The 16,735-nt window shown below is 44.1% G+C and overlaps 1 protein-coding gene across 1 annotated transcript in view; it reads left to right on the forward strand.

The window, feature by feature from the left end:
• Window positions 1–842: 842 nt before the first annotated feature.
• The window catches only part of TMC6 (transmembrane channel like 6), a 39,278-nt gene continuing 23,385 nt past the window's right edge, over window positions 843–16,735 (forward strand). Inside the window, exons 1-7 of the mRNA XM_015426562.1 lie at window positions 843–1,084; window positions 6,509–6,642; window positions 12,740–12,871; window positions 13,286–13,444; window positions 14,431–14,536; window positions 14,707–14,800; window positions 15,732–15,986. Of these exons, the coding sequence (XP_015282048.1) occupies window positions 1,041–1,084; window positions 6,509–6,642; window positions 12,740–12,871; window positions 13,286–13,444; window positions 14,431–14,536; window positions 14,707–14,800; window positions 15,732–15,986 (924 nt within the window). The 5' untranslated portion in view covers window positions 843–1,040. The remainder of the gene's footprint in view (window positions 1,085–6,508; window positions 6,643–12,739; window positions 12,872–13,285; window positions 13,445–14,430; window positions 14,537–14,706; window positions 14,801–15,731; window positions 15,987–16,735) is intronic.

Here is a 16,735-nt window from a genome sequence, read left to right on the forward strand (position 1 = left end):
ACTGTCCAGACAGGCGTCCTTAGTCTTTATCTTATGTAAACCCTGTTACAAGCACTTTCCAGTCACCCCCTGCTTCATGTTCTGCGCACCCTATCAAGCAGTTTCAGATCTCTCCTGCAACCTGCAAGGGGACAGATTGTGGCGAGGAGACGTTTCCTGTCAGCCAGGAAGCACCAGTTGCCTTGCTTGCTTGCAGTTCAGGGCTCAAAGCAAATGAAGCGTTGGTGAGGGAGATCTTTATCAGAGCTGTTAGTGAGCCCTGCTCCCCCTCCTCCCAGAATGCAGGGGGCTAGACTCTCCTTGTACTTTGAAGCCACACCGTCTGTGCGCCTCAGGCTGTAAAAATCCGTATCACCCTGGCAACAGGTGGTGAGGGTTGTTTAGTGAACACGGAGAATCAAAAGAAACTTTAGCCTTGGTTGCTTATCTAACTCTGCTGTTGTCCAGTCTGGATTAAATAAGTAAATTTGGAGACCTCCCGTCCCGTGCCCCTCCAATTTCATTCCCAGAAAGGCAGAATGGTCCTCTCTGCTTTCCCACCCCAAGGGGCGGGAAGTACACAGGCCTGGAACTAGCTGCTGTGTTTGCATTATCTGAGCATTGAAACGCCGAGCAAGGTTACTGCACCACCACACTGAACTGGAGCCTTTGTCTGGACTTTGCTTCCTTCCTCTTCCTGGTGCTTTGTTCACAACTGACTGGACAGCTGTTGCGTGATACAAACTTGGTATTTTGTAATAAGTCCTGCAAGGGAAGATGGTGGGGAGGTGTTTATAGCTCTGCTTTCTTTCTTTTTACGTTCCTTGTAGTATACAGGCTTACATGTTGTGCAGGCTCCCTGCTCTTGCTTTGCTGGTCCCAGGAGTCAGCAGAAGGTCAGGTCAGTTGTCTTGACCTCAAAGTCTTGTACATTTGCTATGATGAGCCCAAGCAGTTCTCAAACAAGTAACATCAAGTGGTACTTCAATGTCTGCCTCTGAAAAATGAAGACAGAAACAAGCTGATAGATACGCAAGAGGTTGTGGATCTGAGAACTCAAGATGGCCCACACACTGACCTTCACCTTTGGCCCTGAGAACGTCAGGTAAGTGTTACAGTTTTATGTATATTTGATGGTCAAGCTGCATTCCCACCATTTAAAACATTATTTTAAATTTTGCTTCCTCATCAGCATAAACAAACTCTGAAATTGATATATACCCAGGGCATGCTAGTTTTCTTGAAAAATCTGAACTTGAAACACATATGCTTCTGTCCTTCAAAATAAGGGAGTCAGAGTGTATTTCCAGAGATCTGAAATGTGGTGCACACATGGCTGATGACTAGAAAATTTTCCAAGGAGGATATTTCGTTTCTCAGTCTCTCTCTTTCCCACACAAAACAGTTTGTACTCCCGAGATCTGGTATGCACATAGCCTGTCTCATTACTACAGAAGTCAGCAAGGGAAACTTTCAGGTGCCTCATACTAGAAAGGGAGAGAAATCATTACAAGAATTGGTTAATACACTTCTGTGTCTCCTGGAAAGCTGAAATTGGGCAAGAGACACCAAGTACTTGGAAAATCTGCTCGGTCCAGATTAATTCTAAAATGCTGTTGGTCAGTGGTGATGGCGATCAAGAAGATTGGTTCACCTTAGAGGTTCACAGCTTGGGGGTGCTTTAAGATCAGCTACAGACAGATACCTGTATTGCATGATTTTAAGACCTTGTCATGCCAGTACATGGTGGATCTTCTGGCAGGCAAAGACAAATCAGGCTTCAAGTTGCTGAGGGGCAGCAACCATGTTAATAAATAAATTAAATTAGTTGTTGTAGATTTTCTAGGCTGCATGGCCATGATCTTGGCATTGTAGGACCTGACATTTCGCCAACACAGAAAGATCATACAGTAGCACTACAGATAAGATTAGAATTTCAACAGCCAATCCATATGCAAAAGAACCTCCTCAGGAGAGCTCCTCCATTAGTATGTCACAGCCTGGGGAACTCCTACAAGATAATGACTCAGCCCTACCCCACATTCCTGAGTAGGCTACCTGCCTACCATTTTTCTTCTCACATTGACACAGAGAGTACTCCACCTTTCTGTGTTATACCTCTGAGGATGCCAGTCACAGCTGCTGGTGAAACGTCAGGTCCTACAATGCCAAGACCATGGCCATACAGCCCAGAAAATCTTAGGATGCATTAACAGAAGCATTATGTCCAGATCACAGGAGGTGGTAGCTCCGCTCTATTCTGCTATGGTCAGGCCTCACCTGGAGTACTGTGTCCAGTTTTGGGCACCACATTTTAGGAAGGATATTGACAAGCTCGAGCGTGTCCAGAAGAGGGCAACCAGGACGGTGAGAGGGTTGGAATCCAAGTCTTATGAGGAAAGGCTGAAAGAGTTGGGTATGTTTAGCCTGGGAAAGAGAAGGCTTAGAGGGGATATGATAGCAGTCTTCAAATATTTGAAGGGCTGTCATGTAGAAGATGGAGCAGATCTATTCTCTCTTGTTCCGGATTGCAAGACTAGATCTTATGGGTGGGAATTACAAGGGAGTTGATACCGGCTAAATATCAGGAGAAACTTCCTAACAGTAAGAGTGGCTGAGCAGTGGAACAGACTGCCTCAGGAGGCGGTGGATGCTCCTTCGCTGGAGGTTTTCAAGTGGAGGCTGGATGACCATCTTTCGGGTATGTTGTAGGGCTATCTTTCGGCTATGTTCCCGCAGAGTGCAGGTTGTTGTTGTTGTTCAGTCGCACAGTCGAGTCCGACTCTTCGCGACCCCATGGACCAGGTCACGCCAGGCTTTCCTGTCTTCCGCCGTCCTCTGAAGTTTGCTCAATTTCATGTTTGTTGCATCTATGACACTGTCTAACCATCTCATCCTTTGCCATCCCCGTCTTCTTTGACCTTCAATCTTTCCCAGCATCAGGGTCTTCTCCAGTGAGTGCTCCCTTCTCATTTGGTGGCCGAAGTATTTGAGCTTCAGTTTCATTATCTGGCCTTCCAGGGAACAGTCAGGGTTGATTTCTTTTAGGATTGACTGATTTGATCTTGTTGCAGTCCAAGGGAGCAGGGGGTTGGACTAAATGACCTGCAAGGTCCCTTCCAACTCTAACATTCTATGATTCTAACAACTAATGAACTCTGGCTGTGAAAGCCTTCAACAACAAATCAATTAATGTTCCTTAAAAAGCAACATCTGGCCATAGTGACCCATATCCATGTCACTTCCCAGTTAGTTTACTCGAATGTGCGCTATATGGAGCTCCCTTTGAAGTTTGTCTGGAAACTTTATTTTGTTCAACACTTGTAATACAGGCAACACATCTTGCTAGTGCTTAAACAGCTTCCCTGACTATCTGTTAGCTTCCGGGCTCAAAAGTGTTGTTTTTGAACTTTAAAGACCTAATGGCTTTTCTATATACTATGTTTTTTAATTGTAAGCTGCCTTGAACAGGACTCCGAAGAAGTGGCGTAGAACTGTTACAAATAAATAAGCAAGCAGTCTGTGAACAGACTACCTGTCCACATATGAACCTGCCTGAGCTTGACAACCATCAATGCAGGCAGGACTGGCGCTGGCATACCTGAGGTGGAGCAGATGCCAGGGCCCAGGGATTCGCGCTGGGCTGCCACCCTCACATCCACATCCTCTGCCACCCACCTGCATGCCCTTTCCCCACCCAGAAGTTTGCTTGCAAGCCTTCACCCCCTGTGCTTCCAGCCACACATTCTGTCCACTCTGGGAGCCACACATTCTGGGAGAAGGGCATGTGGGTGGCTAGGAGCATGGGTGGTAAGTGGACGTCATTGAGAAGGTGGGAGAAAAGGCATGGGAGGGGCATGCAGGCAAGTGGGCATGGGCATATATGGGAGAATAGTGGTAGGCCGGAAGTGGGGGGATCAGGTATTCTCTGCCTTGAGCACCTCGTGACCAGCCCCCCTCCCCCTCAAAAACATGGAATGGAGCCTGAGCCATACCCCCCCCCACACACACACCTTTGGAGGTGAGATGGCTGAGCCAGAGGAATAGGTCTTTTTTACTTAAGCATTTTTATTTTTAACCCAGTACTCTGTCTCCAGTTATAAGCATTACTGATTGTGCCGGGGGAAGAGCATACTTTGCAGAGTGCAATGACAGTGCACTACAACATTAGTTTGTATTTCTGTCATTTTGAGACTTCCAGAGTATAAAGATAGCAATTATAATATCTAAAAGTTTGCGTATACCTCTCTTCCATTAATGTGTCAGGTCTTTCATTGAAAAGAAAAACAGGGCCTATTATTAGAACAAGTTTGAATCCAGTGGCACCTTTAAGGCCAACAAAGTTTTATTCAAGGTATGAGCTTTTTTGTGCACACACACTTTCTCAGATACTACACTTCCTCAGATGCATGCACACGAAAGCTCATACCTTGAATAAAACTGTGTTGGTCTTAAAGGTGCCACTGGACTCAAACTTTGTTCTACTGCTTCAGACCAACACGGCTACCCACCAAGGCCTATTACTGAAACTGACAGCAGTGACTTCCACTTTTTCTGCAATACAAGTAGTAAAGCTTTGAGTTGGGAGCTTAGAAATTCAGGATTCATGGGACTCTGGGGAGGAGTGGGAAATGGTAAAAACAGATTTAATTAACCTTTCTTCCAGATTAGACAACTCCTCAGGGTTGTTTCCAGCCCTAGAGTCCGGAGAGTCTTTGGCCTCTAGCTACTTACACACACCTCCAGCAATATCATGGGCTGTCACAGATATTTCATATTCCACCTGTGCCTGCCCTGTGTTCCTGCTTAAAACAGGGTCTAAAGCAGGGGTGTCGAACTCATTTGTTATAAGGGCCGGATCTGACATAAATGAGACCTTGTTGGGCCGGGCCATGTGTGTCATAAAATGTAATGCCAGGCAGCGGAGATATAAAATTTATAAAGGACACAAACACAAAGGTTTTTTTTTTTACTTAAAATAAAAACATTCTTAAAACATTAGCACTCTTGCAATATTTTGTTTATTTAACAGTCTCTAATAACTGACACCTCTTGCTCTGAATTATTACATCAAAATGTCTGTGCTGTTGCAATCTTGAGTATGCTGTTCAGGTGTGTATCTGTAAGCTGCAAACCTACAATGATGCAGGAGCAGCAGAACTGGAAGAAGAAGCAGAAGACAGCCAGTTCCACTGCGAACTTGATAAAAGCCCTCCAGGGGCCTGATCCGGCCCACCGGGTCACATGTTTGACACCCCTGGTCTAAAGATCCTTATTCAGATCCCTGGGAGAAGCCTGTAAACACACTTTCAAGGCCAGTCTTGTGGTCTGAATAGGTCAGGAGGACCAGTCCTTTCAGTTATAAGAGCAATGGCACCATCTCCTTTGCTTGCACAGTGATAAGCCACCAGTGCTCTAACTTGTACCTACTCTTCCAATAAATTTGGGTCCTGGGATCTCTCACTTTTTGTTAAAACAACAAGAGTTGCTAATACTTTTTGTTTCTGAGAAAGGGTTCAAAAACTAGAAGTGGTCTGGTGCAGCTTTCAGTACCAAAGCAAAGGGCTTCTGCAGGTCCATACTCTCATCCAAGAGATAATTCTGGGTTAATCACTGCTGGACCTTGAGGGCTTGATTGAGGCCTATTCCCCTGCAATATTCCATGTGGGTACTATTCTCACTGGTCTGTAGGAGGGAAATTCTGATCCCCAATGTAAAAGAAGGGAGCCAGTGAGGTTCTTGCTTCCATTGTATTGGAACCAAGGTGTAGGTAAAAGTTGTAGGCCTGATGAGAAATAATGCCAAACCAAAGTTTATTTTAACTGTAGCTGATGAAACCAAGATTTGGTTCACAGATAAGTCAAACCCTGGTTTGCTTCAACAAATGCTGTTTTTTATTGCCTTTCTTCTTTCTTTCCCTCACTACTTCTGCAGAGAGCCATCTGTTATCAGTTGTCTTCATTGTGGCAGAGGTAGTGCTGCTAGCAAGCCAGGATGTCTGCATTTGTCCATCATGCAAAGCCATACTAATTTGGGTGAACTTCAGTCCATGGTTTCACATTCTGCTTTGACATGCCCTACCTAATCAAAGTTCATGCAGTGGCTTGCATTCAGATGATTGTAGTCATCACAGTTTAATTAAACCATGGTTTCATGTTGCTTCCGAACTGAGTCAAGAGACTGAGGGATGAAATATGATTTGAGTGTTAGAAACTAGTAATGTGTGCCTACTTCTGCTATAATATTTGAAGTAGCTCTTTGGAGAAGCAGCTTGGCAGGACCTGAGCTCTCTTATTCCCAAAGTTCAATATGAGACCTATATTATATGTGTGTGTTGCATGATCCACAAGAACAGCTAAGGCTGAGGAGGCATATAGCTAGGTAAGATTTCTTCCCTTCTTAGGCTTGTTCATTATATATGTCTGATTCCAAGATTATCTCATGTGAATCCACTGAAGGCTGGAATGCTGTCACCTTGGACAGTATGCTAGGTGAACAGATCTGAATCTTGGTTTTCTGATTCTTGCAGCCAGACCCCAAGTCCGTATGATGAAGGTGCTGTGCATGATTCCTTCCACCAGCTAATCCAGGAGCAGAGCTGGCTGGCTGAACAGGAGCTGGTGGAGATGCAGGAGATGACAAATGTAACTTCCAGGGGAAGAGGTGAGTCTTGGTGCTTGTATGCCATCACTCAGCTTACTAAGCAGGGGAAAATAACCTGGTTCTGAAGTAGGAAGTATATGTTTAATGTAGTGTACCATGACTGTTCTTTTCCTCATAAGCTGGTGTTTCTTGCAGAGACAGAAAGAGAAAGGGAGAAAGGGAAAATGCTTCTGATGTACACTCTGACTTGGTGCTCAGTTCCCAGCTACAAAGTCACAGTGGCAGTAGTTTCTTATTTTAAACCATTATCCTGCTTTTGGATCACTTTCCCTCCATAGACTAGGTGCCAAAGCGAAATGCAAATTATCATTAAGAGTTTGGTCCACTGAGCTTACCTTTACGCAATGAAAGCAGAATGTGAACAAAGTATGCTTTTTTCATTTGATTTGCAAGTAAAATCTGTCAGTTGCTTCCCATGTCAAATACAGTATAAATATCCCATGGCAAGTACAGTATAAATATCATTATCTGACCTTCAGTTAATCTGATGGCCTTTCCAGATGTTATAATTTGCCCTAGGGGAGTGTGAAACCCTCAACGAATCCCCGGGATGACATCACCTCAGCGAGGTCTCCCATTGCAAGGGAATCACAGTTCACCTGGACACAAATTGCTAACTCAAATTGCTAACAAATCATAATTTTTGTAATGGCAAACACCCTGTAACTATAACATCCTGTGATGGTGATTCTTGCCTTGGTGTCATGAGAGCTTATTGGGTGAGCCTTGGAAAAGCTCTACTCGGCAGATAATCTCTCTCCTTCCAGGTGCCTACTAATATCATTTTGAATGAGTCATCAGTTTTCAGTGGCTTTCCTCCATTCCTTTTTTTTTCTTTTTCACTATCTCCTATACTTAAGCACATGCCTCCTACATTATTTTGAAGGAGAAAAACTTTCCATTCCTTTCAGTTTCACGGAGATGAAAAGTGTCATTGGCCTTAGCAGAACTTAAACCTCTTCACAGTGTTGCTAGTATGGGAGAAAGTCCTTCATTTGGATGGCCCTGAGACTCATAGGCAGCAAGATACCTCTATGTCAATCATTATCTACATTAAAAGAATTTGTGTTTACTTCTGTAAACTTCAGAAGATCACAAGCTATAGAGGTAAATGATGTTTTAATCTTGAGCCTCTTCAGACACTTCAGGGAAATACAGCAAATAATGTATCCTCAATAAAATACGTTTATCATATCTCATTGGGTTTGCTAAATGATTAAAATGCCACAGAATTATTAGTCACTGGAATAACCAAATTGGAAATGCATTAATTCACAAATTAATAAACAAATTTGGCAATGATCATATGTTATATTCCCAGGTGTCATTAAAATGAGGGTTTTTTACTTTTTTGCTTCTCCTGCGCATTGGTTTCATGGCTCAAGCAAGTCCCATGTTTTCTGTAAACTCCAGGCACAATCACTAGGGGAGATTTCCTCTGGGCATCGAGGCATTGGGCTAAATGAATAGATTGTGCCAAGTAATTAAATATAATTTCTCAAGTGCTTCTCAAAATCTCTTTGCAAACAGCTCAACAGATATACATTACTCAGAAAGCTATACAGACCAAACAACTCAGAGAACTGTGTTTTCCAATCAATGAAAGAGCAAGTTTCTACAATAGGACCATATTTTAGAATATCCCAGGCAGCCCAGTTGTTATATTATATATGTTTCACCAACTTGTGAATAACCATGTCATAACAGCATGTCTCCTTTGTGCCATCTGTGGCACGTGTTTCATCTCTCGTCCTGCCAAGCGCAGGAGCAGCAAGTAAAGACCATCATCTCTGTCTGACCCAAATACCCCGACATTGGTAGTTGTACTTGTTTTCATGCAGTGAGAGAAATGTTACATCTCAGTTCCATATTGATTAAAAGGGGAGTGATGAATAGTTACAGTGGAACCACCCAGCTTTTTCACTGAATTTCACCCAATTCCCCTCCTCACTACAACCCCTATCCAACATGGTCCATGAAGGTCCCATGATCTCCAGCACAGACATTTTTGAGGTAACATGGGATCCCACCTTCCATTTTTACCAGCTAAAAAGCTGGTTGGATCCAGTCCAATAATAATAACCTCCTATTATGTTGCTATTTTTATTTCCAGGCCTGGTATGGCAATAAATGAAATAACCTTGCTTACTAGGCTGCTATTTCCGTTATGAAAATATGTTAAGACCCTATCCATATTATATTTTTCTTTTCCTCCTGCTGTTCCAGAACTACCTTGGTGCATTTCTCTTATGTACCTATATTTTGCTCTTAGGATTTTGGACTTGGATATTTAATTTTTCTCAATAAATGCTGAGTTTCCAGAATTCTGCAGGCACCCATAGTCACTCCAGTACAGTCTGGCATTGTTGGAGAAGGAAGGGTGCTGAGACTAAGTCTGTTTTTCAGACCATAAAATCAGTGCATGTGTTCGGAGGGAAGATGATGATGATGATGATGATGTAATAATAATAATAATAATAATAATAATAATAATAATAATAATAATTATACCCCGCCCATCCTGCGAACAGGCTCAGGGCGGCTCACAAAAGCGGTACAAAGTACCTAGATACATAAAACCAATAAAACATTTAAAAAATAAACAATCAGAATTCTGTCATACATATACTGATTTAAAGTGTTCCAAAGGTAGAAGGATTGGTGGCATGCTCGTACTGTGGAATCCGAGGTCTCAGTCCAGCAGTGTCCCACATACTCTCAGATGTAAATAGCAGGCCAGGCGATGGGTTAGGGCCAGTCCCGTGCTCCAGATGGTCAGGTGTAGTAGTTGATGGTGTTACTGGCGGCGGCTCCTAATTGAAGGCCTGGCGGAAGATATAAAGTGAAGCTTCCAATTTTAGTGTAGGGTCTCTGATACTCAAAGTATAATTAAAAGCCAGGAACACCAAAACTATTCATGAGGAGCATATAGCAAAAAATGTAAAGACCAACAATAAAACTTTCTTCAAATACATTAGAAGCAGGAAACCAGCCAGGGAGGCAGTGGGGCCCTTGGATGACCAAGGGGTAAAAGGAGTACTGAAGGATGATAGGGAAATGGCTGAGAAGCTAAATGCATTTTTTGCCTCCGTCTTCACTGTGGAAGATGAGAGGTGCTTGCCCACTCCAGAGCCGCTGAGTTCGGGAGGGGTGTTGAAAGACCTGAGTCAGATTGAGGTGACGAGAGAGGAGGTCCTAAAACTGATAAACAACTTAAAAACTGATAAATCACCAGGCCCAGATGGCATACATCCAAGAGTTCTGAAAGAACTCAATTGTGAACTTGTGGATCTCCTGACAAAAATATGTAATCTCTCCTTAAAATCAGCCTCCATTCCTGAGGACTGGAAGGTAGCTAATGTCACTCCCATCTTTAAAAAGGGTTCCAGAGGAGATCCGGGAAATTACAGGCCAGTCAGTCTGACGTCGATACCGGGTAAATTGGTGGAAACCATTATTAAGGAAAGAATTAGTAGGCACATAGATGAACAAAACCTATTGAGGCAGACTCAACATGGGTTCTGTAAGGGAAGATCTTGTCTCACTAACCTGTTAATGTTCTTTGAGGGGGTGAACAAACATGTGGACAAGGGGGATCCAATAGATATTGTTTACCTTGACTTCCAGAAAGCTTTTGATAAAGTTCCTCATCAAAGGCTCCTAAGTAAGCTCAAAAATCATGGGATAAAAGGACAAGTCCTTTTATGGATCAAAAACTGGCTAATTAATAGAAAACAGAGAGTGAGTATAAATGGGCAGTTCTCCCAGTGGAGGGGTGTAAGCAGTGGGGTACCACAGGGATCAGTACTTGGTCCACTGCTTTTTAACTTGTTCATTAATGATTTGGAGTTGGGAGTAAGCAGTGAAGTGGCTAAATTTGCGGATGATACGAAGTTGTTCAGGGTGGTGAAAACCAGTGAGGATTGTGAGGCACTCCAAAGGGATCTGTCAAAGTTGGGCGAGTGGGCGTCAACATGGCAAATGGGGTTCAATGTGGCCAAGTGCAAGGTGATGCACATTGGAGCCAAAAATCCTAACTATAAATACACGTTGATGGGGTCTGAACTGGCAGAGACAGATCAAGAGAGAGATCTTGGAGTTGTAGTAGATAACTCACTGAAAATGTCGAGACAGTGTGTGACTGCAATAAAGAAGGCCAATGCTATGCTGGGGATTATTAGGAAGGGTATTGTAAACAGATCAGCCAATATCATAATGCCGCTATATAAATCAATGGTGCGACCTCATCTGGAATACTGTGTGCAATTCTGGTCACCACACCTTAAAAAGGATATTATAGCTTTGGAAAAAGTGCAGAAAAGAGCAACTCGAATGATAAAAGGGTTGGAACACTTTCCCTATGAGGAACGGTTAAGGCGCTTAGGGCTCTTTAGCTTGGAGAAACGACGACTGAGGGGTGACATGATTGAGGTTTATAAGATTATGCATGGGAAAGAGCAGGTAGAGAAAGAGGTACTTTTCTCCCTTTCTCACAATACAAGAACCCGTGGGCACTCCATGAAATTGCTGAGCGGTCGGGTTAGAACGGATAAAAGGAAGTACTTCTTCACCCAAAGAGTGATTAACACTTGGAATTCACTGCCACAGGAAGTGGTGGCAGCTACAAGCATGGACGGCTTCAAAAGGGAATTAGATAAGCATATGGAGCAGAGGTCCATCAGTGGCTATTAGCCACAAGGTATAGATAGGGACTCTGGGGCAAGTGATGCTCTGTCATCTTGGTGCTTGGGGGGGGGTCAACAGTGGGAGGGCTTCTAATGTCCTGGCCCCACTGGTGGACCTCCTGATGGCACCTGGTATTTCTGGCCACTGTGGGATACAGAGTGTTGGACTGGATGGGCCTTTGGCCTGATCCAACATTGGCATCTCTTATGTTCTTATGTTCTAAGTCTATAAGAATTTATCACAACTTCAGTTAGTGAACTTCAGGCCAAAGGCCCTTTGGATGGGCCTTTGGCCTGATCCAACATTGGCATCTCTTATGTTCTTATGTTCTAAGTCTATAAGAATTTATCACAACTTCAGTTAGTTTGCTTTCCATCATATACAGAATCTCCACAAAAACATACCTGGCATATTTGAGAACTTCAACGAAGCACAAGGATTTATTATTCACTATGGGTAAAAAGTGACACATTTGCATTTCAAATGTATTTTGTTGAGATGTAACTACTGGAGGCTGTGGAAGGTCAGTAGTTCAGCAGTTCAAGACCCGAGTTGCCGCATGACGGAGTGAGCTCCCGTCTCTAGTTCCAGCTCCTGCCAACCTAACAGTTCGAAAGCAAGAAATTGCAAGTAGATAAATAGGTACCACTTCGGTGGGAAGGTAACAGCGTTCCATGCGCCTTGGTGTTTAGTCATGCCGGCCACATGACCACGGAAACGTCTTCGGACAACGCTGGCTCTTCGGCTTTGAAACGGAGATGAGCACTGCAACCCTAGAGTCAGACTTGACTGACTTTCGAGCAAGGGAACCTTTACCTTTACCTTTAACTACAACTGCACAGTGAATGTCAGGATTCTCTGTGTCATCATTGTGTTTCTCTCATTTGGCCAGTTTTAGAGCTGTCTGTGAACTAGGTGCTGCGCCTGGAATGGTCCCTCAGTTTCCAGCCACATGGCAATTTTAATCCTTCTAGCAGAGGATCATCATTCATGCACTGTTTTCCCACTTTGTTATAATATTTCAACTAGATTTTTTTTAGGAAGAGCTGCTGTCTTGTTCTAATGGTGTTTCTCTGTGTGTGGTTTTAGAAAGGGTCATAGCTGTCTTGATCTAACACCTTGATCTGTAGGAATTTGCACAGAGCAACACAATGTATGCACATGACCGCATGCAAGGATTTCTGCAGGCACTGTTGTTGAACAAAACAGTTCAGGGCGGAAAGCAGAATAAGTCTGGAGGGGACGGTTGAGCTCAAAAAGTTTGAAAAATGCCAATGTATGCTAAACTGGAAAGTAGGTGTGGGATAGAAAGTAGGTATGGAGGTTCCAGGCTCCAACAGGGCAGCTAGCAGGAGATTGGCTGTCCAGTGCCATGCCTTTAAGACAAAAAAAGTTGTTTTTCTCCTTCCAGAGAATCTGGCCTATATAGTGTCCCCTGCCCGCCAGACTGAGGCTTGCGAAGCACCAGAACAGACAGAGGAACATCCTGGTTTCTCCTCAGCGACGCTGCGCATCCTAGCCAGCATGCCCAGCCGTACAATTGGTGAGTGGAGTGAGTCTTCAAGGAAGCCCCCTTTGCAAGCCCTGGTCCCAGTCTAGCTTGTTTTGTGAGAGGGGATTTCAGAACAGGGTACAAAATGTGGGGATTGAAAGCTGAAGTTCAGAGAAGTAAACCTTTCCCCCTGATGGGACTAGGGTTGCCAACCTCCAGGTGGTGGCTGGAGATCTCCCTCTATTACAACTGATCTCCAGGCGACAGTGATCCATTCGCCTGGAGAAAACGGCCATTTTGGAAGGTGGACTCTATGGCATTATACCCCATTAAATTCCCTCAAACACCACCCTCCTCAGGCTCCACCCCCAAAATCTCCAGGTATTTCCCAACCTGGTGCTGACAACCTTAGGTGGGCCCCTTATTTATTCCCTACCATCATTGTGCCTTGTCTTTTGCTTGCAGGTCGCAATAGAGGAGCCATCCTCTCCCAGTATTATAATCGCACTGCCAGACTGCGTCGTAGAAGTACCCGTCCCCCATTGCAGGAAGTGTCCCACTCTGCACGACCTAGCCTCCGGCAGCTTGGGATAGACCTGGATTCCAGTCGTGAAGAAGAGGATAGTAAGTCTGTTGAAAGAGCTAGGAAGATGATTCATGCTTGGCCCTCACTGAAGCGAGGAGGTGAACCCTTCAAAAGGGAATTAGATAAGCATATGGAGCAGAGGTCCATCAGTGGCTATTAGCCACAAGGTATAGATAGGGACTCTGGGGCAAGTGATGCTCTGTCTTCTTGGTGCTTGGGGGGTCAACAGTGGAAGGGCTTCTAATGACCTGGCCCCACTGGCAGACCTCCTGATGGCACTGGTATTTCTGGCCACTGTGTGATACAGAGTGTTGGGCTGGATGGGCCTTTGGCCTGATCCAACATTGGCGTCTCTTATGAACCCAATATCCATCTATCTCTGTAGCCTCTCCGGTGGATCGGCATTATAGGGAAATAATTGTAGTCCATGTGCCATCATTTATTTTATTTTTACATACTCAGCCCCTCTCTCTGACTATTTATGAAATATTATTACTAACTGAGCTCTTTCACGGATACAGATGGGGCAATTTATATTTCCAGACAAATGACACTACGAGGTCTGAAATAGCCACTGTCCTTAAACACAGCAGTATCAAGTTGTGGACATCTCTCTTCCCTTAGACTCCTGCCTGAGACCCTGGAGAGCTGCTGCAAGGCATGGTAGACACTACTGACTTTGATGGGCCAAGGGTCTGATTCAGTATAAGGCGGCTCCATGTGTTCTCCTTGGGCAGAGAGTTGTACAAGGGCAGCTTCAAAATGGTGTCATGACTGAGGCAGTTGCTTTTCTAGAACAATGGTTGCAGAGTCCAGATGTGGTTCAGTTTTCCTGCTTTCAACCTCCATGTCTGTGTGGTATTTTTAAAAACTGAGCTGCATACCAGAATCTAGTGGGAGCAAGATGGCTAGGCTTGTGACAATTTTTTTCCCTTTAGGCAGCGAAAATTTGAGATGTTCACTGAAAATACTGTTGTACTTACCTGCTCTGATATCTTTCTTTTTAACTGTCCTCCTTCCCTAGCCAAGCGCAACCTGCTGGTAAAAGAACTCCAGAGCTTGCCAGCAAGTCAGCGTGTTAATATGTTGCAAGCAATGCCTTTGAGCCTGGCAGAGAAGCGTAGCCTCAGGTGAGTGGCTGTGGGTACATGTGCTTCACCTTTTCTGCTCGTAAGCTTTTCTCAAGCAGGGAGTGCAAAAATAAGATGCAGACGGTTCTGTGCCTGAAAGCCAGGCAAAGAACCAAATTCCTTCCAGAAGCACAGCGTTTAAGCAGTCTTTTCTGTTTTTGGCTTTGTAGGCAAGACTCAAGTGGGCACTCAGGTACCTTGAGGAAACCCAAGACAACAGCTCCTTTGTCACATTGCAGCCGGCTTAAATACTACGTCATCATAGTGAGTCCTGAACCTCACCCCATTCTGTGTAGTTTAGGAAGGTGTTTCTTTAGCACACCTGCCCACAGACAAAGAGGAGAATCTGTGCTTAGGCCCAATGCAGATGTTGCCAAAATGGAGGCCTGATTTCACTTCTGTTGAAGATATGCTGCCCCCTCCCCTTTCAGCAAGAGAGCTAATTCCATTTGTACAAATAAAATCATTCCTCGTTTTTTCATACCCCAGCTGTACAAACATCCTAAGGAATAAGATTTAAGAATACATGTATTTTCCTTGTGAGGAAAAAATAGGCTCTGACATCACTGACTTATGTGGGGGAAATGTGGCCTGTACGGAGCTGGAGAAAGGTTCACTTGAGTTTCTTCTAAGGATTGTCACAGTTCTCTGGAGAGCCAAAGGAACAACTGCAGAAGGTTTTGACCCACTTTGTTATGTTTTTTGCCAGCTTTGAAGATTCTGCTGATTCCATCAGGGCTGGAAGGTTGTTCTAACATTTTAGGAAGATCTTACCACGTTATTTCACTGAGTAAATACATATTTTCTGTCAGTCGCAGTGGTGACAAAAGGTGGGGAGGGGGGTGACTCTGGATTCAAGTAGATTCACAGTGCTCTCCAGTTTGGGCAAGAGTTGTCAGTTCTGTAACACTTTTTAGGAGCTGCCCAAATGGAAATTGTTCCTTGGTTACTACACAAAAGGAAGACGGAAACAGAGTGTTTCACAACTGAAGCAGAAGCTGCCAGTCTGCTTCTTTATCTTCCAAAGGCATGATAGGGAATGACTGCCAAGGGCAAAATGGCCTCTTTCTTTTCAGTACAGGAGCACTTTAGTCCCCACTTCCATTTTTGAGAAGTCAACGGAGTTAGTTGTTTTATCCCACACAGTTGGCTAGAATATGCTCAACTAAAGAGAACTCTCTTGTTTTCCTTGCAGGGGTTCCGAAATCTCTGGTACAGTTGGCTTTCCTTTCTCCATACTCTCCAGCCCTGGCATTACTCCCTTAAGCAGATCAGTGGTCGCTTTGGATCCAGCATTCTCTCCTACTTCCTGTTCCTCAAGACCTTGATCATGTTCAATCTTTTCTTCTTCCTCATCCTGCTGGTTTTTGTGGTCGCCATGCAGGCTGCGTACCCTCCTGCCACACCTAACAACGAAACCTTCACAGGGCTTGAGCCCCTCACTGGAGCAGTGAGTATTCATGAGATGAAATCACACTCTTGCCCGTGCCAGGAGGTCTCTTCTCAACCATGTTCTTCTCCCTCCCTCTCATCTAAGGACCTGGTTGAGAGGTGTACCTGTAACAGGTTTTTGTGGGTCTGATTTTCATCCACCTCCAGGATAAATTAGCACACCTCCATCAAAGGCATGTGTTGGATGATATATCCTAGTGCAACACTGTATCCAGGTACAATGGAGTGTGTTTTTTAAAAAATCCAGACCCTCCCCACACACACATATATTGTTGAAGGAATTGGGAATTTTAGACCCTGTGAGGGATAAGGCTTGGGGAGACCCTTGTTCAGCCTATAAATCCCATCAGATTGAAACTGGCAATTGGTGATTTACATGTAATTTTATTATTGTGATAAGAGATACAGATTGTTCATCTCTTATTTATGTTCTCATTGACTGGCGGCTAAATGTGTGTGAATGCAGAAAAGCACTGTATTTTAGATACGAGGGGATTCACAGATTTCATATGCAGTGCAAATCAATGGTGCAACCTCATTTGGAATACTGTGTGCAATTTTGGTCACCACACCTTAAAAAGGATATTATAGCTTTGGAAAAAGTGCAGAAAAGGGCAACTCGAATGATAAAAGGGTTGGAACACTTTCCCTATGAGGAAAGGTTAAGGCGCTTAGGGCTCTTTAGCTTGGAGAAACGACGACTGAGGGGTGACATGATTGAGGTTTATAAGATTATGCATGGGAAAG

The sequence above is a fragment of the Gekko japonicus genome, unplaced genomic scaffold (genome assembly GCF_001447785.1).
Source record: "Gekko japonicus isolate JY-2015 unplaced genomic scaffold, Gekko_japonicus_V1.1 scaffold1430, whole genome shotgun sequence".
NCBI lineage: Eukaryota > Metazoa > Chordata > Lepidosauria > Squamata > Gekkonidae > Gekko > Gekko japonicus.